At 44.9% G+C, this 27,904-nt stretch overlaps 1 protein-coding gene across 2 annotated transcripts; it reads left to right on the forward strand.

Moving 5' to 3' along the window:
* The first annotated feature begins 3,547 nt into the window (after positions 1 to 3,547).
* SEC62 (SEC62 homolog, preprotein translocation factor) lies at positions 3,548 to 26,836 on the forward strand. Of its 2 annotated transcripts, none has more exons than XM_068144972.1 (8): positions 3,548 to 3,632; positions 12,009 to 12,117; positions 12,489 to 12,594; positions 15,433 to 15,643; positions 19,921 to 20,013; positions 23,285 to 23,345; positions 24,216 to 24,335; positions 25,197 to 26,836. In XM_068144972.1, exons 1-8 carry the CDS (start codon positions 3,597 to 3,599, stop codon positions 25,661 to 25,663), a joined length of 1,203 nt encoding a protein of 400 aa, XP_068001073.1. In that variant the 5' UTR covers positions 3,548 to 3,596; the 3' UTR covers positions 25,664 to 26,836. The 2 variants fall into 2 exon arrangements, with proteins under 2 accessions (XP_068001073.1, XP_068001074.1); XM_068144973.1 differs by lacking the exon at positions 3,548 to 3,632 and adding an exon at positions 3,994 to 4,075.
* Positions 26,837 to 27,904: the final 1,068 nt, after the last annotated feature.

Below are 27,904 nucleotides of genomic sequence, written 5' to 3' on the forward strand. Positions count from 1 at the left end.
GTGGAATTAGTTAAGAAGCTTTTTAGCGATAGATAATTCTGGAGATTTGTCTAATGAATCTTTGTTGTTCAGCTAAATTAAAAGCTAAATGGCTAACTAAATATTTATAAGCTTCTGAGATGGAAGTGACTCAGGATACGTCTACACTGGAGTGTGCTTCTGAGTTATGAGTCATGTATTTGTGGGTGGATTTTAGCTGAACCTGCCTTGAAAATAAGTGATGCTGTATGGTACGATGCCCATATTCTTTATATTTTGAACCCACATTCAGTGCTGAAGCTGACTGGATGAAAAGGGAGGTCACTTCAGAGCCTGCAGCATGCTACCGTCTGTAGATGATCTAGGAAATGGCTCCTAACATATTGCTAGGGCATTTGTCCATCCTCCTTGGATTCCTCTATAGAATCTTGCTCTGTCCTTCCTTTTCTCTTCTCCTGCCTGCCTTCCTCCTCATGAACATAACAGCTGAGGTAATTGTGATTTGTGTTCTACCCTCTCTCCCCAAGAAGCCAAAAGGGTTTGCCATGGCTTCAGTAGATAATCCTTGAATAGTCTGTTCACAGAACAGACACTTGCTCAGACTTCTAGTGTCACTTCAATTTCTGCTTTGCAGAAGGCAGTGTGACTAGAGAAAACTTGTGATACGCCTGGCAGTAGGTCAGTTGTCTACATGTAGCTTTGCACTTCTAGCACATATTAACCCTGCCATAGTGGTGAGAACACATCTCATGGATCCAGAGCCCAAAACAATGAGACTACCAATAGCACAAATGCCAATAAATAGCCAGGAATAAGTGAATACAAGGGTATAACAAAATATGTACCAGAAAGAGTAGAACACCACCTAACTCAGTGCCCTGCCTCAGGGACCAAGAGAAGCAGAGAGTAAGAACAAAGTAAACATTTCAGAATACCTCCTTTATCTTCAGGGACATCTCTCACAGATAACCAGAGGTGAGTTTTGAATTTATTAGCTCATGATGCATTTTTGTTTCATGAATGCGTCCAGCTGGTTTTTGAACTAAGTTTTCAGCATCCATGCTGCTGTATTAGCTCACACAGTTGGGGTAAAAGAAGAGGAGGAGGAGGCAGGAAAAGAGGCTAATGAGGTGTCCTTGGTTTGGCTTTGGTTGAAAAACAAATTACTCTACTTGCATGCAACATCCTTCATGACAGTAAACTAAGTGGTAATGACTCTGAAACTCTGCTCTGATCAGGTTGGCACCTAAGGGGCTGTGACTTTACTGCACGTTTCTGAAATGGTTCCTTTTGCAGCCTGTCCTACAGTTGACATAGATGCTGACCCTAAACACAAACCTTTTGAACCTTCCCTTCCATTCCCTGGTCTTCCTTCGATTCAGCCACTTTGCATCTCTCCTGTTTTCCTGCTGCACTGATGACTGCAAATAAACTTGTCATACATAAGATTCAGTCTTGACAGGTTCTATGCACCACAGTTCAGCTCACAATGGAGGACACATTCCCTGGCTCCACCTTCCATCCCTCAGTCCTTTTTTACTGATCTGCTTGAAGTGACCAGTTTGCTCCCTGTGCTGCACACCAATCTGCTGCTGCATGCTCAGCTGTCCTGGGAATTGCTCCTCCAAGTCAGTGTTCCTCAAATTTCAGATTAAAGTCCTGTGGGAATAAAAAGAAAACTGAGATTAACCAGAAATCCAAGGTGCTTTTCTGACAGCAAATAGCTTGATGTACTGTAGATAATATGTCATGCCAAAAAAATAAAGGCAAAATAAAGAGCTAAGCATTAAAGGTAGGTTTATGAATCAGCAGTAGATACCAAGACACAGAGATATTTATAGGAAGTAAGACCTTAAAAGAGCCTGAAAGTAAAGTTATGAGGGATGATGGTCTGGAATGAGAACCATCATGAGGCAATTGCAATTCTCACCGTTCCAAACAGCCTCTCCCATGGAGCAGGAAGAATTTTCACAGCTGAAGTTCAGCTTGTGTCTGTGCAGGGATAGCAGAGAGGCTCTGAGATACACCATGCTTAAAACCCTTGCAGCAGGCACTTTGTATCATTAGCAAGCTGTAAGTTACAGATAGCTAAAACTTCCTGCAAGAAAGCCTCCATTTCAGATGTGCTTTTATGACGCTGTCAGTTAAGCAGATGAAATGGCTGTTGAAATTATTGCCAAATTAAAAATGTAGTAGATCTTTTTCTTAATACATGCAGTTTGCCTACTTTTAACAAGGCATTGTTTTACTGCAACTGTAGAGGCTTTAATTCTCTGTACCTATGATTTAATCTTCTGAATTACACTTTTATAGTTCATTCACTCTGCAGTCAGCCAGCTTAATTTGTAACTTGTATAGATTTTCTGCCCAGCAACAGCAAGAGGGAAACATTCAATAGGGGGATCAAAAAAAAAGAAAGATGTCATACCAGAAAAAGCACAAAAACCAGCACAGTGAATCAGGGGCAAATATGCAGCTGGAAACAGTCCTAGGGTTTTTTTTTAATTACCTAGTTTTCAATCTGAGAGGTTCCAAAAAGCGTAGGAACAGGAGAGGGTAACAAGATTGGAAAGGACTGGACAAGACGCTGCAGCTCTGCACATACTTTTCCATCCCAAAGTGCCAGGGTGCGGTTTGGAAACACGGAGCCAGGATAAACCTTTACACGCTCTGCTGACTTGAGTGACCTCACGGCAGAAGCATGCGGGACAACGTCTGACAAAAAGCCATTCCACTTCATATAGGTTGCTTTGTGACTCTAATTCTGTGAGTATGTGAGGATTGAGCAGTCAGTCTGATGAAATTGAGTGACCACTAACAGGCTTTCTACATTGAGAACCTTCAAGGCCTGATGTCCTATTTCGGGAGCATCAAAATTAGACGTGTTGATTTTTACTGCCGAAGTTTTGGAGCACCTTTTCATCTTTCAGGCTGGGCTAGCTCTTCAGGTACCAAGCGACACTTGTGAGCGCCCAGGGGCATCCCAGTTTTGTCCAGCCCGCCGTCGAGGCCAGGATGTGGTGGGGTCGCTGCCTCCTAGCCCTGCGATGGGCTCGGACGCAGAGCCCCGGCTGCCTGTGAGGGAACCGGGCAGTGACAATCTCCACAACGATTTAGGAGCTGGACTTTAGACGACGGGGCCTAAGCACCGTGGGGTGAGGCCCGGGCATGGGAGCAGACAAGGCTGCATCTCCCCGCCGGGGAGTTTCTGATTAACCAGCCTGCTGCGGGGGCGGTCGGCTGGCAGCCCGAACGGGGCGCAGCCAGGCTCCTTAGGCGGGCAGCGATGCCTCTGAAACGGGACGGACCGCCGGAACAGAGACCCCATGTGGGGATGCTATGGGCTTGCTTTCAGAGGCTGGCCCGGGCTGTCCCGGGCTGTCCCGGTCCACCGAGGGTAACTGACTCCGCCCCCGACTGAAGCTAAAGCTGAACCTGAGGCTGAGAGTGAGGGGGCGCGGCCGGCGCGGCCTTCCCGCCCCTCCGCCCGTTCCCGCCGCCTCTCGCGAGGCCTCCGCAGCCGCTCTCCCCCCCCCCCCCCCCCCCCCCCCCCCCCGCTTCCCCTCCACCCCCCCGCGGCTGCGGCTCACGTCACCGGCAGAGCAGACGGGGACAACATGGCGGAGCGGCGGAGGCACAGGAAGCGGATCCAGGTAGCCGAGCCTCTCCCTCCCTGCCGGGCCCGCGCCCCCTCCCCAGCGGGCAGCTCCCACATCTTCCGCCCTCACAGCAGCGTGGTTTCTCCGGGCGGGCTGCGCCGGGGGGCCCGGCCGCCCCTCAGAGGGGCTTCCTCACCAGTTCTGCGGCCTCCGCGACGCCCCGCCGTTGCGAGGTGGTGGCGGCGGCGGCAGGCAGTGCCGTGCGGCCGGGCAGACCGTGGGAGCCGGCGGTGAGGGGAGCCGCCTCGTCTGGGCTGCTGGCGGGGCAGCGGGAGCCCCTCGGGCGCCGGGAACGCGCGGGGAGCGCCGCAGCGGAGCTCGGTAGGAGCTCAGTCTAGCACCGTGCGACAGGTTTTCCTCAGAATTTTCTAGCAAATTCGTAAATCCGAATAAATGCCGAGAAAAGCCGGAGCCCGCTGCGCGGCCGGGAAGCGCAGGTAGGAGCGTTTCGGGGATAATGCAGACGCTGTCTCCCCGGCGCCCAGCGACGGCTGCCGCCCCGGGGGACATTCATTAGTCCCTGCCTCCCGTTCATCCGAGTGTCCGGCAGTCCTGCCTTCATGGGGTCTGCGCCCGCAAAAGTACAGCATCTTTCTCATGAGCAGAGGGTGAGATTTCGCCTGTTTACTGCCTGTTTTTAATCTCCGAGGTATTGTCAGGGTCTCGCCCGTTATTAGTGCCGAACAATAGCTTGATGTCGTAAAACAAAACTCAGTCGAGCAGCCCCTTAGCCTACAGCTGACACCCAGCGTGTCTGTTCCAGTGATACGTAAGCAAAAGGCATGGGACAGATGGTATAAGCATCTTAAATGCAAACGTGCCCCAGCCAGGAAATGATGTGGTAAGAAAGGAAATTTGTTTCCAGAAAACATAAACAAACAACCACGCCTAAAAATAGACCTAATCAGCTTTAAGATCGTGTTAAAATGTAGTGTTAGCTCTGTAGTGTCACTTAAGGGCAAAGTGAAGACTGCTTAAGTATCTTCTCTTACCTGGGAGTCTGGACTTCACAATATGTAACTCTTGAGTTTTACAGAGAGTTTTGGACATGGCTCTAGCATCGGTTACTATAATGCCTGTTTACTGCTAGGTATTAGTAACGCTAAGCCTAATGAGTGTTTGTTTGGGATTTATAGCTCTGCTGTAAATGGAGATAATAGTCACAGGAGAAATCATAGAGCCATTCAATAAATGTACACTTTGTGTTCATCTTTCTGATTAGTTGCCTGCTCTCCTTTCTCATCTTTTCCTTTCCCATCCTACTTTCTCTTCCCCCAAGAAGATGGAGCTGTGCCTGTACTTGCTGTAGTAGTTCCTTTTTTTTGTTTTAATGATCCCTTTTTTTCCCCCCTATAATCCAAATTACCGGGGTGGGGGAATAGAAATGGAAAGAGTATTTAATCAAAATCTTGTTAAGCAAGCTTTCTCAATCACAGACCGTTCCATGAATTATGCTTAAGCATTACGGAATTATTCATAATCGTTGTAGACTGTCCCTTACCAAGCATGACAACAATGCAGTCAGAGCCAAATGAAATGTAATGTTTTGAGGAATACCCAAGGCTGTGGTGTGCAGGCACTTAAGCACATGCTTAATTTCCAGCCTGTTAGCAGTAAAAGTATTTCCCGGACTGTTAGTAATTAAATCGATGGCGGGGTGTTAACACTTAAGGTGGAAGATAGTGGCCTATATTTGTGATGGAGCTACGCAGATAAATGAGCATTGCCGCTTGGTAGCTTCCCAGCGTATGCCGACAACAATGGAAAGACTGGACAGCAAACAAAGGATGCTGTTGAATGGCCACAGGGTGTTCTTAATTGGTCAGTGAATAAAGCAACATGCGTTTTTCTTGGCAGTTGCTGGGGGGGAGAGAGGTGTGTTTAAGCTTTTCTTTCACTTTATTGGCATAGGTGCAGTATCATCATCACTCTTCAGGATAATACTGCAAGTTCCTTCTTCTAAAATGAAGTGTAGGGGTTTTATTCATAGGTGTTTGGAGTGCTTTAGAAGTGTGTACTTATTTTAGAGTGATTTTTAGATCTCTTTATTAAGGGTCTGCCTTAATAAAGAGGCTGTCATACCGTATGCCAGTCTGACACTTGACTACTCCATTGTCATTAGGGAGAGCTGTAATTCTTGACAAGAGTGAGGCTCTTTGGAGCGGCTATGTTTAGCTGTGGAAAGGGATGATGATACAGAGTTCAATGACAGATGTTATGTGTGCAGAACCTGGGTTCTGAGTAATTTGTTTCTGCCATCCTGATTAGTAGTTAGGTTAACTAGCTACATGGGAGATGAGGCATGAAGAAACTCTCCATAAAATAGTTCAAAGTTCTGTGAAGCTGCTGGCCGTGTTTTCCATCAGCTGTGATAACTGAGAGGATGTGTTTTATAGAATTGCTGTGATAAAAAAACACACTTCCTAATCCCTGTTGCATTGCTCAGACTCTTCCTCTGGCAACAAGCTGGAAGATGCAGAAATCTTAACTTCAAAATAAAGACCCTTCAAAGAGAAAAGTTTCAAAGTATTGTTCCTGGTGGTAATTTAAGTGTAATTAATATGGAGATCACTTCAGATGCACAGTAGTAAAAAGAGACTGGGCTGTAGGATGTAGATTGCTCCAGCTGGTGGGCCCCCACATGATTCACATCTCTCAACTCAAGAATGCTTGCTGCATAGAAGGGACTTATTAAAGGAAAACCAACATATGTTGTCTAAAGGTTAGTTTGATATTACTTCTTTGGACAGGTACATCTCAAAAGTTGGGAGATATCTTTGAATGCCTGTTTCTCCAGCAGCTTATGCTAAGCTACTTCATTTCTTGAAAAGAAAATGTGGCTCCCTGTGTATCCTGAAATACTCACTTAAGCACAAAATCTGGAGAGCTGGTTACTTGGACAAGCATTCAGCTGGGTAACACGTGGCACTCTGCTGGCAGGTCTGCGATTTGACTGTTAAGTAGGCATTAAGTTTTAATTACATGGGCCAGATTCCATGGAACACAGTGTGGTGTTTTTTTCCTGCCCTTGTAAAGTTTTATTTATCTTTGCATTGCAATTAGTAGCACTTGTGCAGCACCTTAGCACCGAGTCCTCTGCTCTGGAAATGTTAATGTGTGTATAAACACCGCTCTTATTAACAGAGAAAACAGTTCTTGGGCAAGTGTCTCTCTGCAAATTGATGGCTGAGGTGGCATCAGTGCTGTCTGTCTGCTATTAATGACAGGTACCTTCCTTGTTGACTTTTTTTTTTTTGCACTTGAATCACTGAATTCAGGCTTCGAGGTTCGCCTGCTGAAGGACAGGCTGGACTGCATGATCTCAAAGGTCTTTTCCAGCCTGGATAATTCTGGATTCTTCTGGACATCAGTATCAACTGTTGGAGTTTACAGTTCTGTCCTGTCCTGATTTGGGCACTACTGGAAGGAAAATGTGCAACAGCTGCATTGCTGCTTCTTCTGCTACAGCTTTTAAGAATGAGTATGGAAAAGCCCTTCAGAAATGACAGTGCAATGGTTTTCCAGCAACAGAGATTTTAATCCAGCTTGCCTGTTTGTTTTCTCATAAATTCTAGTAAAGCTGAGGGGAGTGATAACAGAGTGGCTAAGTAACTTCTTCAGAAGCAAACAATATTAGATGATAGAGGAGGAAAACCACAGAAAAAAAAGAAGAATTAAAAGTAGCAGCCCCACTTGTCAGTAAAACAAGAATGGCTGTCTTGGAAATCTGAGCCACATTTTTAGAAGTAGGAAGGGAAAAGTCAAAACCTTTGGGCCTGGGGTTATAGAAGAGCCTGAAGCTGGCATGTTTGGGCTTCAAATTACTATTCATCATTCCTTTGGTGTGTGTTTTAGAACTCTCTGTATTTACAGGTTTAGCCCCATAAAATTAGTGATGGTTGAAAAGAAAGCAGGAAGAAAACATAGTGCATGGGGTATTTATAGCACACACACACAAAAAATCTGTTAATCTTTTTCTGTGAAGAAAAGTTAATATGTTTTGGCTAGGACATAGCCACAGTAATCCAGAAGAACTGGTTTCTCTGCATGGCTCTGCCACAGTTTCTCTTGAGGGAGTTTGAGCAGTCCGTGCACTGGACATCAGTGTAAAGAGTTGGATGCTTAAGTTTATTAGTTAGTGAAAAAAGTACAGATGGAGTCTGAAGAGTGAGTCCTGAGACCCTAATGTGTGTGTGTTTCCCCACTGCCTGCTCAACCATCTATTAAAACATCTTAATTTGTGTGCTGCTTTTTTGTCCTGTTGCACCTTGATTTACTTCAAGCAAAGTATAAATGTTTTAGTAGGATGGATGAGGACTACCCACCCTTCTGCCACAGTACATCTTCTAGTCTAAGGTCCTGAGAGTCAGCAGGGAAAGGAAAAAGAAATCTTGTGATTCAGCCCAAGCTTTGATGTGATCAGGCCATCTTCAAAGAAGATAACGCTAATGCACTTGTAGTGCCCTTATGAGGAGAGGTGTGATGAATGGAACACGACACAGTGTCATTTTTGACATAGCCTCTCAGCTTGAAAAACAGGCTGCACATGGAAAATGTGCTTAAATGTCTTCTTTTCCTTATCTGAAAATTCTGTTAGGCTTCAGAAGACTTCTGTGAGGGAAGGTGTTCTGAAAATCTAAGCTGTCAGATGTAGGTGCAAATAAAAAGAACAGGTAGAAATTCTATTAAAATCAAAGAATTCTGATGACCCCTTTAAAACATTATTTACTCTGTTCTGATTTTCCAGAAACCACCTTTGCATTATGATGTTGCAGAAGGAAATCATCCTGTCCTGGGTCCTGCTTGTCTTCTCACAACCACAGATATGCTTTGGCCTTTTGGCATTCATTGAGTAGTCCCAAGGAGTAAGAGAACCTGAATAAGTCATACTCTGGTAGAGGTGAACGGGAGAAAAGCTCATGGACAGACTAGTTTTAGCAGCTCGGTTCAGATGTGTTTATTTTTAATGTGTTCAGGCCTCTTTTCTGCTGCAGGCCCAGCTGGGGGTTTAATTAACTGGGAACCACATCAGTGCACTGAAGGAAGTGCAGAATGCACTGTGCCATACTCAGGTTTGGGAGGTAATGGTAAAAAGTGGATTTGATTGGCGTTTTCCTTTCACTTCAGTGGGTCTGGAAGGTCCCTGGGTTTGGAAGTCTCAGGTTTGTTTTATGAATTCACATAGGGCAGGGTTTGGATAGGAATGCTTGAGAGCTACTCTTAAAAATTTTAAATGTTAGTACATTTCTCCTAATTAGGTGTCTTGAGCACTGCTTTTCTTCTCTGTAGCACAGAATCCCACCGTGGTGGGGATAGGAAAGGACCTCTGGAGATCATCTAGTTCACGAAAGCAGGTTCACCTAGAGCAGGTTGCACCTGCCAGATAAATAAGAGATTTAGGTTGGGTTTAATTTTTAATGGTATTCTTCCAGAGTTTGTAAATTCTCAGGGATCATAAATCTCTTAAATTTTGCATGCTGTATAGTGACCATGTGCATGTCTCAATATATAAAATCAAAGTAGATGCAAGGGTCTAAAACAAAGTCTAGAGCAGAAGTTTTCAGAAGATTGGCACTCTCCTATTTATTTATTTTGTAACTAATTGAAAACACATTAATTATACAATTTTAATTGAGAAGACACTTTGCAACATTCCAGGCATACATTGCCTGAGACAGAATAGAATTAACCAGGTTGGAAGAGACCTTTGAGATCATCGAGTCCAAACTATCATCCAACACCATCTGATCAACTAAACCGTGGCACCAAGCACCCCATCCAGTCTCTTCCTAAATACCTTCAGTGATGGTGACTCCACCACCTCCCTGGGCAGCACATTCCAATGACCAATCACTCTTTCTATGAAGAACTTCTTCCTAACATCCAGCCTAAACCTCCCCTGGCACAGCTTGACACTTGAGATGTTTCTTTCATCTTTCTGTCTTTCCTGTAAAAGCCAGTTTTAAATAGCAGAACGTTTTCCTAATGCTTTTTGAGGCTGTGTCATATGTTTTAAAGCTTTATAGTTCAATAATATTTTTCTAACTGTATAAGGAGGTTTAAACTGCTGAGTTTGGGCTTTTGTTGTTTACAGCTGAGCATAAAGATCAGTTCAACTGCATCTTTAACAAGTCGTGTTTAGGATGCTGAAATTTCCAATGCTTTTGCTGACTTTTACCTTGTGATGAAGTGTAATGCTATTTTCTGTCAGTCTGGTGTAATATTTTAACAGAAGCCAGGCTTTGCAAATAAAGGGGTGAAAATAGGTTGGAAAATGGGGATTAAATGGCAGGGGAGAGTTTCTCAGTTAAACTATGCCAGCCTCTTCTTTGTTGTGTGAAGTGTTATGAAACTATGCCACAGAAAAGGACAAAGCAGGAGATCGTAAAGAGCAATCAAAACCCCTGAAATCTCTTGGTGCCAGCCTCTGCCTGTGTGCTGCATCACATGACCTAGCAGAATCATAAATATTTTAGGAAGAAAAAAGAACAAAAGCAACCTAGCAGAGGAATTAACACCAATGTGAATATCCATAGCTTCTCTGGCTGTTTTATGGTCTGTGCTGCAAAGAACATTTGCCCTGTGTTTCAAGTTTAATTTGCTGGTAGGAGATACCAGCAAGGCATCAGTTTGAAGCACGGCTGCTGCCTGCAGTCATCAGTCTCTGGTACCTTGGCATGTGCTGTGCAGTACCAATGGGGCATGCTCCCTCAGTTGCTTTAAATGTGTTGTTAACTCATTTTGTTGATGGTTTGGTACCAAACTTGGTAGCATCATGAGTGATTTACAGTTGCTGGTACAACTGTACCATATAAGGGGGCATCAAACAAGCATTATAAATGATCTGTGTAATTTCCTTATCTGTTAGTGAGGAGTTTCCATGGGCTATCTGATGTTTTACACAGAGTTTTAAACTTAAGAAGAAAAAAGGATTGGACATGGAGAAGTTGTTCATGTCATCTGTGTGGGGACTGTCAGGATCATCTGGCTTCATTTGGGCATAGGAGAGCAGCTGTCTGCATGCAGATGAAGAATTTAAACTTTCAATCAAATTCCAGTCATGTCAGAACTAACAAACTACAGAATCTTCTGGGCACAGCTTATGTCAGTATTACTGTCTTTAAAATTGCCCTCAGATAGGAAAAGCAACACTCTGCACTAGGAGGATAATTCATTAACCAGTTGATTTTGAAAGTGAGCTGCACAAACTGTTGAAAATAAACAACTGAAGTTTTTGTTCCTGTGTAACAACATCTATTCGACCTTCTGTTTCCACTCAGTGTGCTTTTGGTGATGAGATGATTATACATCTCAAAAGCAATAATGGAGGTTGTGTAGGTTTATTGACTTTTAGAAACATTATGTCTTGAAATGCAATCTTTGAATTCTCTGTATTGCTGTAAACCAGCAATCTCTTTTGTGGCTTCTTTAATCTATTTCTTTGGCCAGCTTGAGGAGAAGAGGTACAGAAAGGTAGTGCCAGTCCAAAAAGATGTCCTGGTACTCCTGCTACTCACAGATCAGTAACAGGGAGATTTGGAGAACTAAGTTTTGTTGATTAGAAGAAGTTTGCATGAGTCAGTGTAGTGTGCCCAATGCTTGTTTCAGGTACAATTTTGCAAAGCAGGAACATTAGAAAGGTTTTTCCTTTCCTGCTTATGAGTATTGGGTCTTAATTTTACCTAACTGAAAATGCTCACCTCCATCCCTCTGTCTTACACATCTCTGAATTCTGCAGGTTGGTAAATGGGCAGAATATGTGACTGTGCAGGGCTCTGTTTTCCTAAAACAGCTGGCTAGATGTCCCAGTTCTTCACTCTGCAGTGCTTCACACTGATATTCTAGTCTCTCAATTGGAACAATCTCCTCCATGGCACTCCTTAGTCAAAGTTAATTTTGTAATTGTGCTGTGGTACTGACATTTTCCATCTAAATGTTTCAACTTCTCTCTGTGGTTTTCTCCTCTTTCACATGAAACTCAAGCTGTTTTGTATGCTGCCATTGCTAACACTTCACACACACTCATTCCTCACTCTCTTTTCCTTTGCACTCAACTTCACAACTCTTTTCACCAAGCTTCTCTGCCCTAAGCAGTGTTCTGTGTGCCCAGCACTTTCCTCACAATTCCTCCTTTTAAAAAAGGAGCTGGTAAGAGAGTTTGTGGTTACCTGAGATCATCTAACTTAAGAATTCCTGCTTTATGTACACAGAGTGGGTTTGGGGGCAATGACTTGACCTATTTTCACATCTTTCACATTTTGTTATTTATGTATTGCCATGAAATAACGAGGGCTTTGCAGTATCTGATTTTTGGAGTGAATTTTCCTTGGTGTTTAAAACTGTCTTAACGTTGCCCTCTTCCTGTTGCAGGAGGTCGGTGAGCCGTTGAAAGAGGAGAAGGCTGTTGCTAAATACTTACGTTTCAACTGTCCAACAAAATCCACCAACATGATGGGCCACCGAGTTGATTATTTTATTGGTAGGCTGCCTGTTCCATGGGAGATGAAACTTCCTTCTGTGCTTGGACGGAGGGGGTAGGGGGACTGGTTTGTGTTTATTATTAGTGCTTTATCTGGGGAGTACTGATTTTACCATTTGGTTTTGAAAACTTATCAGACAGCCATAAAATTCATCTTATCAGCCTGAAGTAAACACAATAAACTTTTTGCTCTGCAATTTAAAGGTGTATGTGGTTAAGATTAACGTGCTTCAGAATGGCAGCTAGTCTTACAGATTGAAAGGATGTAGAACATCACCAGAACTGGTTGGTGTGGTTCAAGGAATGTAGAATGTTCCAATAAGTGTCCTTAATTTTAATGCATTTTTATTTCCATTTCCCCCTCCCCCCAGCCTCAAAAGCTGTGGATTGCCTTCTGGATTCTAAATGGGCAAAAGCAAAGAAAGGAGAAGAGGCTTTATTTACAACCCGGGAGTCTGTAGTCGACTACTGCAACAGGTATGGCCTGGCCTAATTCATTGGTTGTGTTAATGAGCATGGTTGTCAACATGCCTTGGTTATTTAGGAACTAATTTTATAGTTATTTTAAGTTAGTAGGATCATAGTATAGTATCAGTCAGGGTTGGAAGGGGCCACAAGGATCATCTAGTTCCAACCCCCCTGCCCTGGGCAGGGACACCCCACACTAGATCAGGCTGGCCAGAGCCTCATCCAGCCTGGGCTTAAACGCCTCCAGGGATGGGACCTCAACCACCTCCCTGGACAGCCCATTCCAGGGCTTCACCACTCTCATGGTGAAAAACTTCCTCCTCATGTCCAGCCTGAATCTCCTCACCTCCAGCTTCATTCCATTCCCTCTAGTCCTATCTGATATCCTAAGAAGTCCCTCCCCAGCCTTCTTGTAGCCCCCCTTCAGATATTGGAAGGCCACAATTAGGTCACCTCAGAGCCTTCTTTTCTCCAGACTGAACAGCCCCAACTCCCTCAGTCTGTCCTCATAGGAGAGGTGCTCCAGCCCTCTGATCATCCTCATGGCCCTTCTCTGGACACAAGTAAAGAGTTCTCAGATTTCTCCTTCCCATTGCTGTAATCTGCCATCACTGCAGAAGTTGGAGGTTCAGTTTTATGCCTCTCAAATGGTAGATCCCTGCTGCTGAGTGTACTCTTAAGTGCTTTCTGTGGAAAAATGGCATATTCTCTCTCTACCATGTTTGGGGCAGACACAGAGGGTTAAGGAAACTGCCTGCACTTGGAGAGCTCTGTGAAAGCTACTTAGAAATGAGAAAAACCAAACCAACCAACCAAAAAAATCCACAACAATAACAAAAAAACCCTAACCCTAATATTTAGTCTCTGGCATCCTTTAAACAGCCATCCAGCAAGGTGAGCTGCTTCCCTCCGTTCTAGGGCTGGGGCAGGGCTGATTCTGTGTTTGAATTTTAATCCTTTTACTGATTTCTTCAAGCAAGTCTAGGCAAAAACCATCATTTTAATGGAAGCAGAAAGCTAAGTTTTCCTTTCCAGAGTCTTTGTAGTGAGGTAGGAATCTGCATGTTGGTTCTTCAGTTACTAAAGCACTGGAGGAGGTGACAATTGGTTAAGTCCTTCAGCTCCAGCAGTGCAAAGAGCGCTGGTGTAGTATGCAAGGAAAATGGGTTCAACCCTCTGTTCTGTGGCACTGATTTTTATCTCCAGTGTCATTGCATGCACTGATCTGGCACCATACCATGTCTGCAATTTGGTGTCCCTTGCCCACTTTTATGTTGCCAATCACAGGAAGGCCACCTTAAGTCACTGAGGCTGTTTTTGAAGTTCTAAACATTAGCACTGTCCATTTCCATTGCCTTTTTGAAGGGATGGAGGAACAACAGTACCAATCTGGTCCCTTCAATGTAAGAGGCTGCTTAGGCATATTGAAAACTTAAGCCAGAGTAACTTAGCTCTCTGGATGTGTCTATTGCTTATTTACCTGCTCTATAAAACAAAAACAAGTTTCAGAACTTGCTGCTTCAGCCTGTGTCAGCTGCATTGATCAGTTGCATATTTGAAGAAGTCATTAACTGCATTCATAACACTGTTCCAGTACATAAGGTCTCCTGGTACACTTACATATTGATCTACAGTCACAAAGTTTTCCTTTGAAGGGTTTTGTTCACAAATAAGCTACATTAGTAATGCTTTGTCCATCATATCTATAGAGGGTTATCATGTCAGGAATCAGTAAGCAGTCTGCGTTTTGTTAGTTATGTCAGGACCTGGCTGTTGGCCGTGTTGATGTTGTGGCTCTGCTCTGAGCAGTATGTCCTGCACGGTTCCATCTGTAGCTCCTGCAAGGGAAAGAGCTATCCTGCAGGTCAGACTTGTTCTAGGGATGGCTCAGTGTCTGAGCTCCCTAAATTCCAGATGTGAAGAAAAGTAGTTTCCCCCAAAGAAGTAATTTGCTGTTGCTAGAGGGAGAATCCATGTCAACAGTTGTCTGAAGATGGTTTTCCATATCCTTGAAACAACTCGGCTTGATAGTCATCATGCAAATAAGTTCAGCTGGTGGAATGACTTTTCTCTCTAGTGTGTCTTCCTAATTTAACAAGCAGTCCAGCATAAGGGTTTGGGCTGCAGCAAGAGGGGAAAGAAAACAAGGGCAAATCAGATGCATAGGATCAGTATGTTTGGTGTCAATATGTGCTTGGAATCCTCACCCTATAGCTTCCTGTCAGGCTGAGGAGCAGTTTTGAATTTGTCTGAAGCCTTTCAAGGGCATTACTTGGTGATAGTCTTAAGACTACCAAATAGTAATTCCTGGTGCCTAGCTGGCAATAGATGTACTTGCCCTGAGGTATGTCTGTGGCTGACATGAATGAAACCCTTGCATATGCACCATAGTTTCTGCAGGTGATTTTATTCATCATGCACCACTTACCAGGGAACCTGATAAGCCATGTGTCCACTTTCTTATTTGTGCTGTGAAATACATTGGCATGGAAAAAACACTGGATGGAGTTGCACTAATGGGAAAGATAATTAACCTGGTGGCTTCCTGCATTCTCCATCTTGTGTATTTATTTCTATCTGTGCAAAACACTGCCACAGAAGAGGAGGGGGGTTACCCAGTTTTGAGCAGATGAACCAAAAAAATAATCAAAAAGCAAGAGCTGATGCACAGGATACTTGAGTCTGGTGCATTTAGTTGTAAATAGAGCAGGTGATGATGACCTGTCTTCTAGTCACACTTCATGATTACATTAGATAACCTAGAATGGTACCTAATAAGGTGACTGAGTGCAAATGGTACTGTCACAGCCACACTTCAATGTATCATTTCACTTGTTTCATTTTAAGACTCCTGAAAAAACAGTTCTTTCATCGAGCATTAAAAGTGATGAAAATGAAACCTGACAAGGATACAAAGAAGGAAAAGGAAAAAGGAAAAGCTGAGAGTGGGAAAGAGGAGGAGAAAAAGAGCAAGAAGGAAAGTGGCAAAGATGAAAAAACTAAGAAGGAGAAAGAAAAGGAAAAGAAAAAGGATGGTGAAAAAGAGGAGTGTAAGAAGGTAAGTACAGAAGAGACAGACACTGGCTTTAAAATAAGGCTGGCTGTGACATACCTGATGTTGCAGAGAGGCTTCAGGTGGGCTTTTGTGCACCTCCCCATCTTCTGAGTTAATCAAACGCTTGTTCTCTCCAGCTGCCGTGGGCAGCGATGCTTTGTGCGAGTGTCTGTTAGCATGGAGTGACACACACATGGGACCCAGCATTTGAAAGCACTGCAGCTGCACTCTGAAACAAAACCAGTTTTGCAGTGTTTGGTAATAGGAATGTTTGGAATGTGATATTTGATGCCTGTCAGTAGCTCTGTACTGGTGGGTAGGTTTTGTCTGATGTCTCTAGCCTGCATCATGCCTGCTTTGCACAGACTTTTGATTCATAGAATTGTTAGGGTTGGAAGGGACCTCAAGGATCATCTAGTTCCAACCCCCCTGCCATGGGCAGGGACACCTCACACTAGATCAAGTTGCTCAGAGCAGAGCCACATCCAGCCTGGCCTTAAAAACTTCCAGGGATGAGGCTTCCACCTCCTTGGGTGACCTGTTCCAGTGTCTCACCACCTTCATGGGGAAGAACTTCTTCCTAACTTCCAATCTGAATCTACCCATTTCTAGGTTTTTTTCCATTCCCCCCAGTCCTATCACTACCTGACACCCTCAAAAGTTCCTCCCCAGCTTTCTTGTAGGCCCCCTTCAGATACTGGAAGGCCACAATAAGGTCTCCTCAGAGCCTTCTCTTCTCCAGACTGAATAGTCCTAACTCCTACAGTCTGTCCTTATAGAAGAGGAGCTCCAGCCCTCTGCTCATCCTTGTGTCCCTTCTCTGGACATGCTCCAGCACCTCCAGATCCTTCCTGTAATAGGGGCTTCAGACCTGGGCACAGTACTGCAGGTGGGGTCTCACTAGAGCAGAGTAGATGGGGAGAATCACCTGCCTCATCCTGCTGGCTATGCTTCTCTTGCTGCAGCCCAGGATGTGATTGGCTTTCTGGGCTGCAAGTGCACACTACTGGCTCATGTTGAGCTTCTCATCCACCAGCATTCCCAACCCCTTTTCTTCAGGGCTGCTCTCAAGCCTATATCAGTGCTTGGGATTGCCCCAACCCAGATGCAGGACTTTGCGTTTGGTCCTGTTGAACTTCATGAGGTTGGCTTGTGCCCACCTCTCCAGCCTGTCAAGGTCCCTCTGGATGGCCTCCCTTCCCTCCAGCGTGTCTGCTGCACCACACAGCTTGGTGTCATCAGCAAACTTGCTGAGGGTGCACTCAATGCCACTGTCCATGGCACCCACAAAGATGTTAAACAAGACAGGTCCCAGTACTGATCCCTAAGGGACTCCACTTGTCACTGGCCTCCACTGGGACATGGACCCATTGACAGCCACTCTTAGGGTGTGACCATCAAGCCAGTTTTGTATCCACTGAGTGGTCCATCCATCAAACCCATACTGCACCAGCTTGGAGACCAGGATGTGGTGCGGGACAGTGTTGAAGGCTCTGCTCAGGTCCAGGTAAAGGATATAATTTGCTTGGCCTTCATCTATTAATGATTCTTTAAAGTTCAAACTGTCTCTACAATTCTTTGTGTGCTTTTTCACGTTTTCACCCCCAGTTTATTTTACTAGCAGAACAGAATCATGGAATCAATAAGGTTGGAAAAGACCTCAGGGATAATCAAGTCCAACCTATCACCCAACACCTCATGACTAACTAAACCATGGCTTCAAGTGCCATGTCCAATCCCTTTTTGAACTCCTCCAGGGACGGAGACTCCACCACCTCCCTGGGCAGCACATTCCAATGGCAAATAACTCTGTGAAGAACTTTCTCCTCACCTCGAGCCTAAGCCTCCCCTGGTGCAGCTTGAGACTGTTCTCTTGTTCTGGTGCTGGCTGCCTGGGAGAAGAGACCAACCTCTGTCCGTCTACAACCCCCCTTCAGGTAGTTGTAGACAGCAATAAGGTCTCCCCTGAGTCTCCTCCAGGCTAAGCAGCCCCAGCTCCCTCAGCCTCTCCTACATCTAAATGTTAGGAATAAAAAGGAGAAACTTTATATGGGGATGTGGGGTTTTTTTTCTTCTATGTAGTGACATGAATCCAGTGAGAGTTAGCAGGATAGTGCTCAAAAGTTGCTCTGTCATGTTTTGAACACAGCCAGCAGCCCAGTGCCACATGGCCACTCACTCACTCTCCCCTTCTCTAGAGATGGGGAGAAAATTGGAAGAGAAGAGGTAAGGAGACTTGGAGGTTGAAAGGAACATAATAATTGAAATAAAATGTTCATTATAATGATAATAATGGTAGCAATGTACAGATGAGTGATGCACAATGCAGTTGCTCACCACCTGCTGACTGAGGTCCAACCTGTTCTGAGCTAGTGATCCTATAAGAGAAAATCCTGAGACCACAGTCCTGGAAGAGATAGTCCAGCTTTCCAGCCAACTGTCATCTATATGCTGAGCATGATGTTGTATGAGGTAGAACATTCTGTTGGCCAGTTTGGGTCTGTCACTCTGGCCCTGCTCCCTCACAGCTCCTGGGGCACCTGCACACAAGTAGAGTGTGGGAAGCTGAGAAGGCCTTGATATCTTAGCAACAACTGAAAACATCAGTGTATTATCAGCATTCTTGTACCAAATCCCACAGTGATTCCAAACCACAGCACTGTTTTAGCTACTAAAAAGGAAAATTAGCTCTGTCCCAGTCAAAAGCAGGGCAATTCCCATTCAGGCACTCTTAAGTGGAATAATGGCCTGGTTAGTGAGCGATGCAGTCTGCATGCTCCAAGCTCTGGATTGCAGAAGGAAGCAGTCTGAATACAGAAGCCAGTATAAGACATTGCCTACCTCCTGAGGTACTTTAAAATGCTGATTATGAATGTTAGGAACTGCTCCAATTCCTTGTCATCTTGAGAATTACATTATAAATATAATGTTAATTTTTAAACTAATCATTAATTATTGAGTGGATATTTTAGTGAATTGTATAAGCCAGTGGGTAGGAACAGTAACACAGGACAACAACTAAAATGTTAATTTCAAGCAAAGAAATAAGCAAAGAGATGCTACAGGCTGGGGTCAGAGTGGCTGGAGAGCGGCCAGGCAGAGAGGGACCTGGGGGTGCTGGTTGATGGTAGGATGAACATGAGCCTGCAGTGTGCCCAGGCGGCCAGGAGGGCCAGTGGCGTCCTGGCCTGCATTAAGAACAGTGTGGCCAGCAGGAGCAGGGAGGTCATTCTGCCCCTGTATACTGCACTGGTTAGGCCACACCTCGAGTAGTGTGTCCAGTTCTGGGCCCCTCAGTTTAGGATAGGAGGTTGACTTGCTGGAACAAATACAGAGAAGGGCAATGAAGCTGGGGAGGGGCTTGGAACACAAGCCCTGTGAGGAGAGGCTGAGGGAGCTGCGGCTGCTTAGCCTGGAGAAGAGGAGACTCAGGGGTGACCTTATTGCTGTCTACAACTACCTGAAGGGGGGTTGTAGAAAGGCAGAGGTTGGTCTCTTCTCCCAGGCAGCCAGCACCAGAACAAGAGGACACAGTCTCAGGCTGCGCCAGAGGAGGTTCAGGCTGGAGATCAGGAGGAAGTTTTACACAGAGAGTGATTGCCCATTGGAATGGGCTGCCCGGGGAGGTGGTGGAGTCGCCATCACTGGAGGTGTTCAGGAGGAGACTTGACAGGGTGCTTGGTTGCATGGGTTAGTTGATTAGGTGGTGTTGGATGATAGGTTGGACGCCATGATCTTGGAGGTCTCTTCCAACCTGGTCTGGTCTGGTCTATATTATTCTATTCTATTCTATTGCAATGAGAAAGCATAAGATCCAAAAGAGATGGAGGAGGATGGAGAAGGAACAGGCAGAAAGGGATTCTTAGAGGATGGCAGTGAGGTAAAGTATGCCTCAACATGCCAACTAATTCTAATGCAGTTAGTGATGAAGTGTGGTGCCCTGTTCTTGATCATTTTGCAGTGTTTCTGTTAATATCAGCAGAGCTTTGCTGGGCATCTGAAGACATAATGTCATCCTGAAGTCATAGTCTAGTCCTTAGACACTAACTAAAAATAAAATGTCTCTTTCCTTGCCATTTTCTTTTATTTTTAGGTACCCAGTTGGTAATAAATGAGAACAAAAGGAAAAAAAGCATCTTGACTTGGAGTTGGGGGGGGGGGAGGGCAAGTACGAATGTGATCTTAAGCTGTGAAAGTTTTCAGACTCAATAGATGAAAACATTAGAAATGTAAAGCTTTAATTTTTTTTTTAATACTTATAATTTGGGTTTGTTCCCAAGGATGAGACCCCAGGAACACCCAAGAAAAAGGAAACCAAGAGGAAATTTAAACTTGAACCACATGAAGACCAAGTTTTCTTGGATGGAAACGAGGTAAGATTTCGGGATACTTTTGAGCTTTAGTATCAGCATACTGCTGTCAGCTTGACAAGTTCATTCACTGCAGTTCTGCACACTCTTTCTTGACATGTGGAAAGAATAATCAGTGACAGTGTGGTGCCTGATCTTGAAACCTCAGATACTTAGATGTCTACAAGCAGGTTAGAGGGAGATGAATGTAAGACCACTGTCTTACTTTCAGTTGCCTGTAGTGTGTATGTCAATGGCCTTGAGCTGTGATGTTTGTCCTGGGGGTGTAATGGGGTGTTGGAACAGACTCCCCAGAGCCATTCTGCAGCACCCATGCTCAGGGGCTTTCCAGACCAGGTTGGGTAAAGCGCCCAGTGACATGGGCTGACCTCACAGCTGACCCTGCTTTGGGCAGGAGGGTGGACTGGTGTCTCCTGAGGTCCCTTCCAAGTGAAATTATCCTGTGGGCATTGTCAGGCTGAAATATTTCTAAACAAAATGTCCTTTGGAGCATGATGTTCAGTCACACAAGGGGAAGTCAGAAATGTTTGCAACCCAGAGCTTGCCTGACCTGGCCATCTGAGCAGACAAGTGAGACTGAGGTGTTCCTGAGTTCCCATCCTGGCTTTACCATGGAACCCATGGTCTTCAGTACTTCTGTGTGCTTTGCTTTGCTGGAAGGCAAAGAATTGAGTTCTATAGCAGCTCAGCACTGTACAGGGTCATCTGTGTGCTTTGAAGATTTGGGATAAGTGGTCAGTCTTTACTGCAGCAAAATGACACTGTGCTTGGTGCTGATGCTGTGCCACCATACTGGGATCTCCCCTCAGATCCCTGTGTGGCAGGGAACTCTGTTAGTAATGCCTTTGTGTGGAAAATGTACTTCTGTTATGTATTTCACTCTTCTCAGTGAGTTCTTCTACAACCTGCCTTGCTCTATGTCATCCCACCTCCTACAGAATCACACCTACCTCTGATCCTCCCTGTGGCTGTATAAGGAGTAACCAGCATGGCAGGCAGTGTTCAGGAGAGTGCAGTTCTGCCTTTGCAGTGTGACAGTATTTACTTCTCAACTTCCTTATTTTGTTTATTCATGAGCTAACATCTTGTAAGAGCTGCAGCTCCCAAGAGCTTTTTTTGAAAGAGTAGCTAATTTAGAGCAAATCTTTCTGTATGTACATTAGAACTGTTTTTTCCCCTTTCTTCCTTACTTTGCCCTTGCAAACACTGAATGTTGCACACCATCTTACTACGCAGTCACAAACCTCAGCTGGTTTAGGCTCACATGACAGCTGACTGACAGCAGAGCTACACCTGCATATAGTCAACCCATGAGAGGTAGGATATTAAATACTTGAACCATCACACTGAAAAACCACCTCCAAAGTGTCCTCCTGGTAGTTAACACATCAAGATGAAGATGCCAGTCTCTTTTTGGTGGTACCCAGTGACAGGACAAGAGCAATGGGTATAAGCTGGAACACAGTGGAGAAACTTCTTTACTGTGAGGGTGACGGAGCACTGGGACAGGCTGCCCAGAGAAGTTGTGGAGTTTCCTTTTCTGGAGACTTCTAAAACCCACCTGGATGTGTTCCTCTGTGGCCTGCCCTAGGTGACCCTGCTTTAGCAGGGGGTTTGGACTAGGTGATCTCTAGAGGTCCCTTCCAAACCCTGACATTCTGTGATCTGATGAGAGAGTTGTTGGCTTCTAGTCAACAACAGCTTCTTTTCACAGTTCATAGCTAAGATTCAAACTGTTCCATTTGGGAAGGGAAAAAGCCCTCTTACTTTTCTAGTTCAGAACATCCTGTGCTTTATAAGGAAGTTTTTTCAATAAGGCTGGACAAACGTGATTCAAATGGCTCCCCAGTTCTCACACAAACACTTGGTACTGAGTGTTGCAACTGTAGACATTCAGATAACAGCTCTGTGGAACAGAGGGTACAACGGTTGATGGTAGGCTGAACATGAGCCTGCAGTATGCCCAGGCAGCCACGAGGGCCAATGGCATGCTGGCCTGTATCAGGAACGGTGTGGCCAGCAGGGGCAGGGAGGTCATTCAGCCCCTGTACACTCACTGGTTAGGTCACACCTTGAGTCCTGTGTCCAGAGGAGGGCAACAAAGCTGGTGAGGGGCTTGGAACACAAGCCCTATGAGGAGAGACTGAGGGAGCTGGGGTTGCTTTAGCCTGGAGAAGAGGAGGCTCAGGGGAGACCTTCTTGCTCTCCACAACTACCTGAAGGGAGCTTGTGGAGAGGCGGAGGTTGGTCTCTTCTCCCAGGCAACCAGCACCAGAACAAAAGGACACAGTCTCAAGCTGTGCCAGGGAAGGTTTAAGCTGGAAGTTACGAAGAAATTCTACACAGAGAGAGTGATTGCCCATTGGAATGGGCTGCCCGAGGAGGTGGTGGAGTCACCGTCATTGGAGGTGTTTATGAGGAGGCTTGATAGGGTGCTTGGTGCCATGGGTTAGTTGATTGGGTGGGTTGGATAATAGGTTGGACACGATCTTGAAGGTCTCTTCCAACCTGGTCTATTCTATTCTAATTAAGTCTGTCTGAGCCCATCACACAGGACCTAAGTGAACAGAGGATTTCAGCTGGTTCCTTTGTCCCACACAGTCAGGCTGTGGTTTTTCTTCTCTTAGGGCAATCTCCTCAAAGCTACAAGTACTTCTTTTATTTCCACTTGGTAGACCTGGGAAACTTTTAATTATTTTTTTTTTTCTACAAAAGTGTTTTTTTTGCTTTCTGTTGAACTATAGTGTGGAAAAGGTAAAAGCCAACCTAGATTCAGTGGTGTTTCTGAATCTGTCCTTTCCTCACTGGTTTTACTATCTGATCGTTTTCCCCAGGATTTTATGTCCCGTGTAAGTTACTCTGGGTACAGCTTCTTTCAGGAAATAATTCAGAGAGGCATCCAGTCTAAGATTTCCACTGTTCTTCTTCCCAGCTGGAAGCCTCAGCACAGCCACTGCTGTGCCCAGCTCTGCATCATGTCCTGCCTCAGCAGCACAGTGTCCGGGTCTCTTGCCACAAGACTCAGATTATTATCAGCACAGAGCTAGAGCAGCAGTGTGGGCACAGCCCCTGCCTGGCTCTCTCCTCTTTCACTGGCAGAAACCTGTTCCAAGTGCTGCCTGTGATACACAGCTCCTTGCCCTGCTCCCTGGCCCCAACGCTGTCTGCAGGGCCCTTTGTTCAGCTCCAGGGGCTACAGTGTGGCAGTAAGCTTGTGGGTGAGGGAATAAATGGAATTGTTGATCCAAGTGTAAACCAGACCTTTCTGTTGTAGGTGTACGTGTGGATCTATGACCCCGTTCACCTTAAAACCTTTGCCATGGGACTTGTGCTTGGTAAGTGAGAGCAGATATTAGTGAGAAGATGGGAAATGGAGGCTTAGCATCAGCAGGCCTATCTGTCCTTGGAGTGGTTTGTGTCTTTCTGGACAAAGCTCTCCAGTTTTGGCATGATTTGATGGCAGTTGCACCATGTGAATTTTGATCTCAGGGTGGAGGAGCTGAAACAAGCTCCAGCAAAGGTCTGAACTTGCACCAGTTTGCAAGCTGTTTCTGTCTGTTGCTTTAACCTAACAAGTTAGTTGCTCAATAGGCAAATACAGGTTATATAAAATGACAGATGTTAAAGGCATTATTTTAAACTTATGAATGACACCTTCCTGACCCTAGGACTTGTATAGGATAAACCAAATCAGCCAATTTTATTCTTACAATCTAAATTAGTATTGATATTAACTGACAGCACTGACCTAACAGATCACTTTGGTATTAACTGACAGCACTGACCTAACAGATCACTGCACTGCTGGACAACACCCCTGACCTGTACCTTCCAGCTCCCTCATCTTGAGAGCCATATTTCCCTGAGAACCTGCGTGATCCCTTGGAGCTGTCTTCAGGCCTTGGGGCCATGACAAGCTCCACACAGCTCCCTGCCCTGCTAGTTACAGGCAGCTCCCTGCTCACCTCCTGCTTGTGCCCTCCTCAGGTGCTCTCTTTGATCTGTCAACTAAGCACAGTGTCTTTAGAGTTGCTACCCAGTATGGAAACAGGAACATTGGGATTGGACAAGGTGTCAGTCAGGGCTTAAAATACTGTAAGTAACTTTTGCTATGATGAGCCAATACCTCGAGCAAATAGTAAGATAAGAGCCTTTATACAGATAGCAGGAAAAACTGATGCCATTTCTGATGCTTCTCTCCTCAGTCATTGCTGTTATAGCTGCAACGCTGTTCCCGCTCTGGCCAGCAGAAATGCGAGTTGGTGTTTATTACCTCAGCGTAGGCGCAGGCTGTTTTGTCGCCAGTATTCTTCTTCTTGCCGTTGGTAAGTGTTGCTCTTCTTCACTTCAGCAGTAGGTCAGGTCTAAAAGAGTAGGGTTCTATAATAAAACCCCCTCCTTGTTGCACGGGGGCCGAGATACCTGACTGTCTCATGCTTATCCAGACTCATTCCGGGTAGGTATTTCCCTCCTGGCCGCTGGGTGGCAGAGTTGCGCCACAGAAAGCGAGCCCCGGCCTGTGCCACCTGTTTCGCTTCCTGGGGAGTGCAAATTTCTCTACTCTTTTTAAGGGGGGGGGAGGGAAGGAAAACAAAAAAGGCAAACCAAACCCAAGAACAGACTTAGTGGTGAGAATGGTATAACCAGTATATTAAAGCTTTATTTGGCTTGTTTGCCTGTACTAGAGTGGATGAATGCCTAAGTAGGGGAGAAATGGTAACAAGAAACTGTTCCACAATGCTATTGCAGAATGAGAGACTTTTTTCCCCCAGGATCACCCTGGTCCTAGCCAGAAGTGGGTGGTGGGTAGTGGACATAGAATCATAGAATAGTTTGGGTTGGAGGGGACTTCAAAGGCCATCTAGTCCGACATGTCTGCAGTGAGCAGTGAGGTCTTCAACTAGATCAGGTTGCTCAGAACCCTGTTCAACCTGACCTGGGAGTTTTCCAGGGATGGGGCATCTACCACCTCTCTGAGCATCCTGTGCCAGTGTCTCACCTGTTAACTGAGAACTGCCAATTTGTTTGTAAGGCAAATCTTTACAAAGCACACCAAAGAAAAAAGGCCAGAAATTCACAAAGAGTCTGGAATAAGAGCAGGCCTTTGACAGACTGCTCCTTACTCTTACATGGTAGTTGTACAGTGTGGATGTTTATAATGAAAAACATGTCCCTTTTTTGTACAGCTCGCTGCATCCTCTTTCTCATCATCTGGCTCATCACTGGAGGAAGGCACCACTTCTGGTTCCTGCCAAACCTGACAGCAGATGTAGGATTCATTGACTCCTTCAGGCCTCTGTACACACACGAATACAAAGGACCAAAAGCAGACTCAAAGAAAGAGGAAAAAACAGAATCCAAAAAGCAGCAAAAATACGACAGCGAGGAGAAATCAGACAGCGAGAAGAAGGAAGAGGAGGATGGGAAAACAGAAGCAACGAGGAACTCGGGAACAGACGGCTCGGGAGGGGAGCGACATTCAGACACTGACAGTGACAGGCGCGAAGACGACAGGTCCCAGCACAGTAGTGGAAATGGAAACGACTTTGAAATGATCACAAAAGAGGAACTAGAACAGCAAACAGATGAAGAAGATTGTGAAGAGGAAGAGGAGGAAAATACCGAAAGCAGGCCTTCACATGAAAAATTGTAACTCACTGTGGTTTGGGGGACTAAGTATGTGCAAATGGTTGGATTTTCTTTGTTGGCTGATCACCAAAACATAGACCATACAGTAGCATCTTTGTTTGCTGAAGTATACGTGTTACCAAACGGTTTTATATCCAGCTCCTTCGGGTTTTTTTAACCATTAACTTGATTACTTGGTACTATGTTAATCATTAATATGCATTGACAAACGTTTTCTCAATCTGACAAGTTTTCTATTGATTGGTAGGTTGCCCATATCGTCCTCAAGCACTCTGAAAACCATCATTTTCTGGTACTTGCATAACTGGTCGATTAGTTTAGCTTCTCAAACCCAGCTTTTGTAAAACAGGTATAAAAGTTGAATGACCAAATCTCAGATTATTTCTAGTTCGACTCATTCGATAGCTAGTTAGGTAAAGCCCTTCTTCTTAGCCCACAGCTTTCTTGATATTTTCCTTGATTTTTTTTTTTGCTTTCAAAAGATTGTGGAAACTTTCCTAAGAAAACTAGTTTTTAGCAGAGGTATTTTGCTGAAAATAGAAGCTGGTAGTGCTAAATTTGGCTGCGGTGTTCTCTTGTTTCTCCAGACCGTGTGCCAGCAACCGAGGAAATCCAAACTGGTTTTGTACATCTGGTTGAGAGAGAAGATGTCATCTCCAGCAGGGGGAAGGGAGCAGCACGGTTTGGAAATGATGGCTGTTTTCTTTCTCCTGCTCCATCGTAATTAAAAACAAAACAGCAACAACAACAAAAAGAGAGAGAGTGTATTCTGTACATAAGTTACAAATAAAGCAAACCATTTACTTTTAACTGCTACTTATTATTTAGAGATTTGATCCAGCATTCAGTTTGTATTATTAAAGCCATTTTGTGGTGTATCTATCGGAGAAATGCAAGTCAAGAGGACCTCACAGAATATTTGTGTATGATCGGTAGCTGTTCCACAAGAGCTTTAGTTTTGTGCCAACATTCCATGTATTTGAGTATTGAGTAAATTGATCTTTATTAAATGAAAGCAAACAACATAGCTGTATGTATGCCTTAATGTTAAAACTTTCTATCTTCTGGAACTGGAATACTTTTTAAACTGAAGGGGCAGGAGAGCATTCATCTGTTGAGAAATATCAGTAACTCGAAGCTAATACTGAAGTGACCATTAATAATTTGTTTATAAATACCTTGGAGTGCTTTGTGCAGTTTCTCTTGCGCATCCCTTTCTGCTGGCTCTTCAGAGGGTGTTCCTGTGTGTGTTGTGGTTGACTGAGCACTGCAGAAGTTAAGCCTTGGTGTCGATCCTCTAGGTGACTCTTAACAAGAACTGTGGATCTGATGGTCTCCTGAACCCGCTCAGAGAAGGTAAGGGTGAGGTGATGTTTTAATAACTGACGGAGAGAACTTTTTTCCCTAGCCTAAATCACTTTCCTTTCTTTCCAGCATTGGCATTTTGGATGAAGACACTCATTTTTCAGAGCATGCAAATAATGGGGGTGATGATGGATATGGTGTAATTGCTGCTTAAATCTCCCGAGTATTTAGGCAACAGATCAGTTGGATCACTTTTTTATTCATCTAGGCAAAGGACCCATTACCTCAGTGGGTTGACTCCTGGACACTTGCATGCTGTCACTGATTCATGTAGCTAGCAAAGCCCTGTTGCTGCCTCTAGTACCTCACTGGTGTGCAGTACGTGGCATGTTGGCCAGCAGCTGCCTTTTTACTCACTGAGGCAGCTGGTTTAAGCCACTCCTTACACTTTGCTCCTGCAGAGGCTGTTTTCCTTGGTGCTTGCACTTCACACCTTCGTGTCTGAGTGCTGACAACAGAGCTGCTGTTCTTTCTGTGCTAGAGTTTTCAGCTTCTTGTTGCTGTCATTCGTGTTATATCTGAGTTGAGCTAGTACCACAGCTTGCTTGGTAACTCTTGTTTTTTACCACATAGGCAGAGTTGTAAAAATCTCTGTACTGAAGACACCCTTACAGTTTGTTACGATTCCTGCTGATTCCCATGGGAGCTGAAACAGGGGTGGCTGGCACTTTGCATAGGTGTCTTCAGAAGACGGTTGCAAATGAGCACTTTGGAGAGGACAGCTATACACTGAACACAGCAGAGCACAGAACACTGGCAACAGCTCCAGCAGTGGTTCACAGCAGGTGCCTGAGCCACTGCCAGTTTCTGAAGGAATTAGTGCAGTGGCTTTCAATTATGGTTCCTCATAAGAGTGAAATCTGAAAGGCCTTCCTGAGAA

The sequence above is a fragment of the Melanerpes formicivorus genome, unplaced genomic scaffold (genome assembly GCF_026170545.1).
Source record: "Melanerpes formicivorus ecotype bairdi unplaced genomic scaffold, bMelFor1.0.p_v2 SCAF_12, whole genome shotgun sequence".
Taxonomy (NCBI): domain Eukaryota; kingdom Metazoa; phylum Chordata; class Aves; order Piciformes; family Picidae; genus Melanerpes; species Melanerpes formicivorus.

Bases quoted from the DNA above. Each gene is read 5' to 3' on its own strand.
- SEC62 (XM_068144972.1), top strand. From the start codon at position 3,597: ATGGCGGAGCGGCGGAGGCACAGGAAGCGGATCCAG. The intron at 12,118-12,488 runs GTAGGCTGCCTG...CCCTCCCCCCAG, and splicing joins CCGAGTTGATTATTTTATTG to CCTCAAAAGCTGTGGATTGC. The intron at 24,336-25,196 runs GTAAGTGTTGCT...TTTTTTGTACAG, and splicing joins TATTCTTCTTCTTGCCGTTG to CTCGCTGCATCCTCTTTCTC.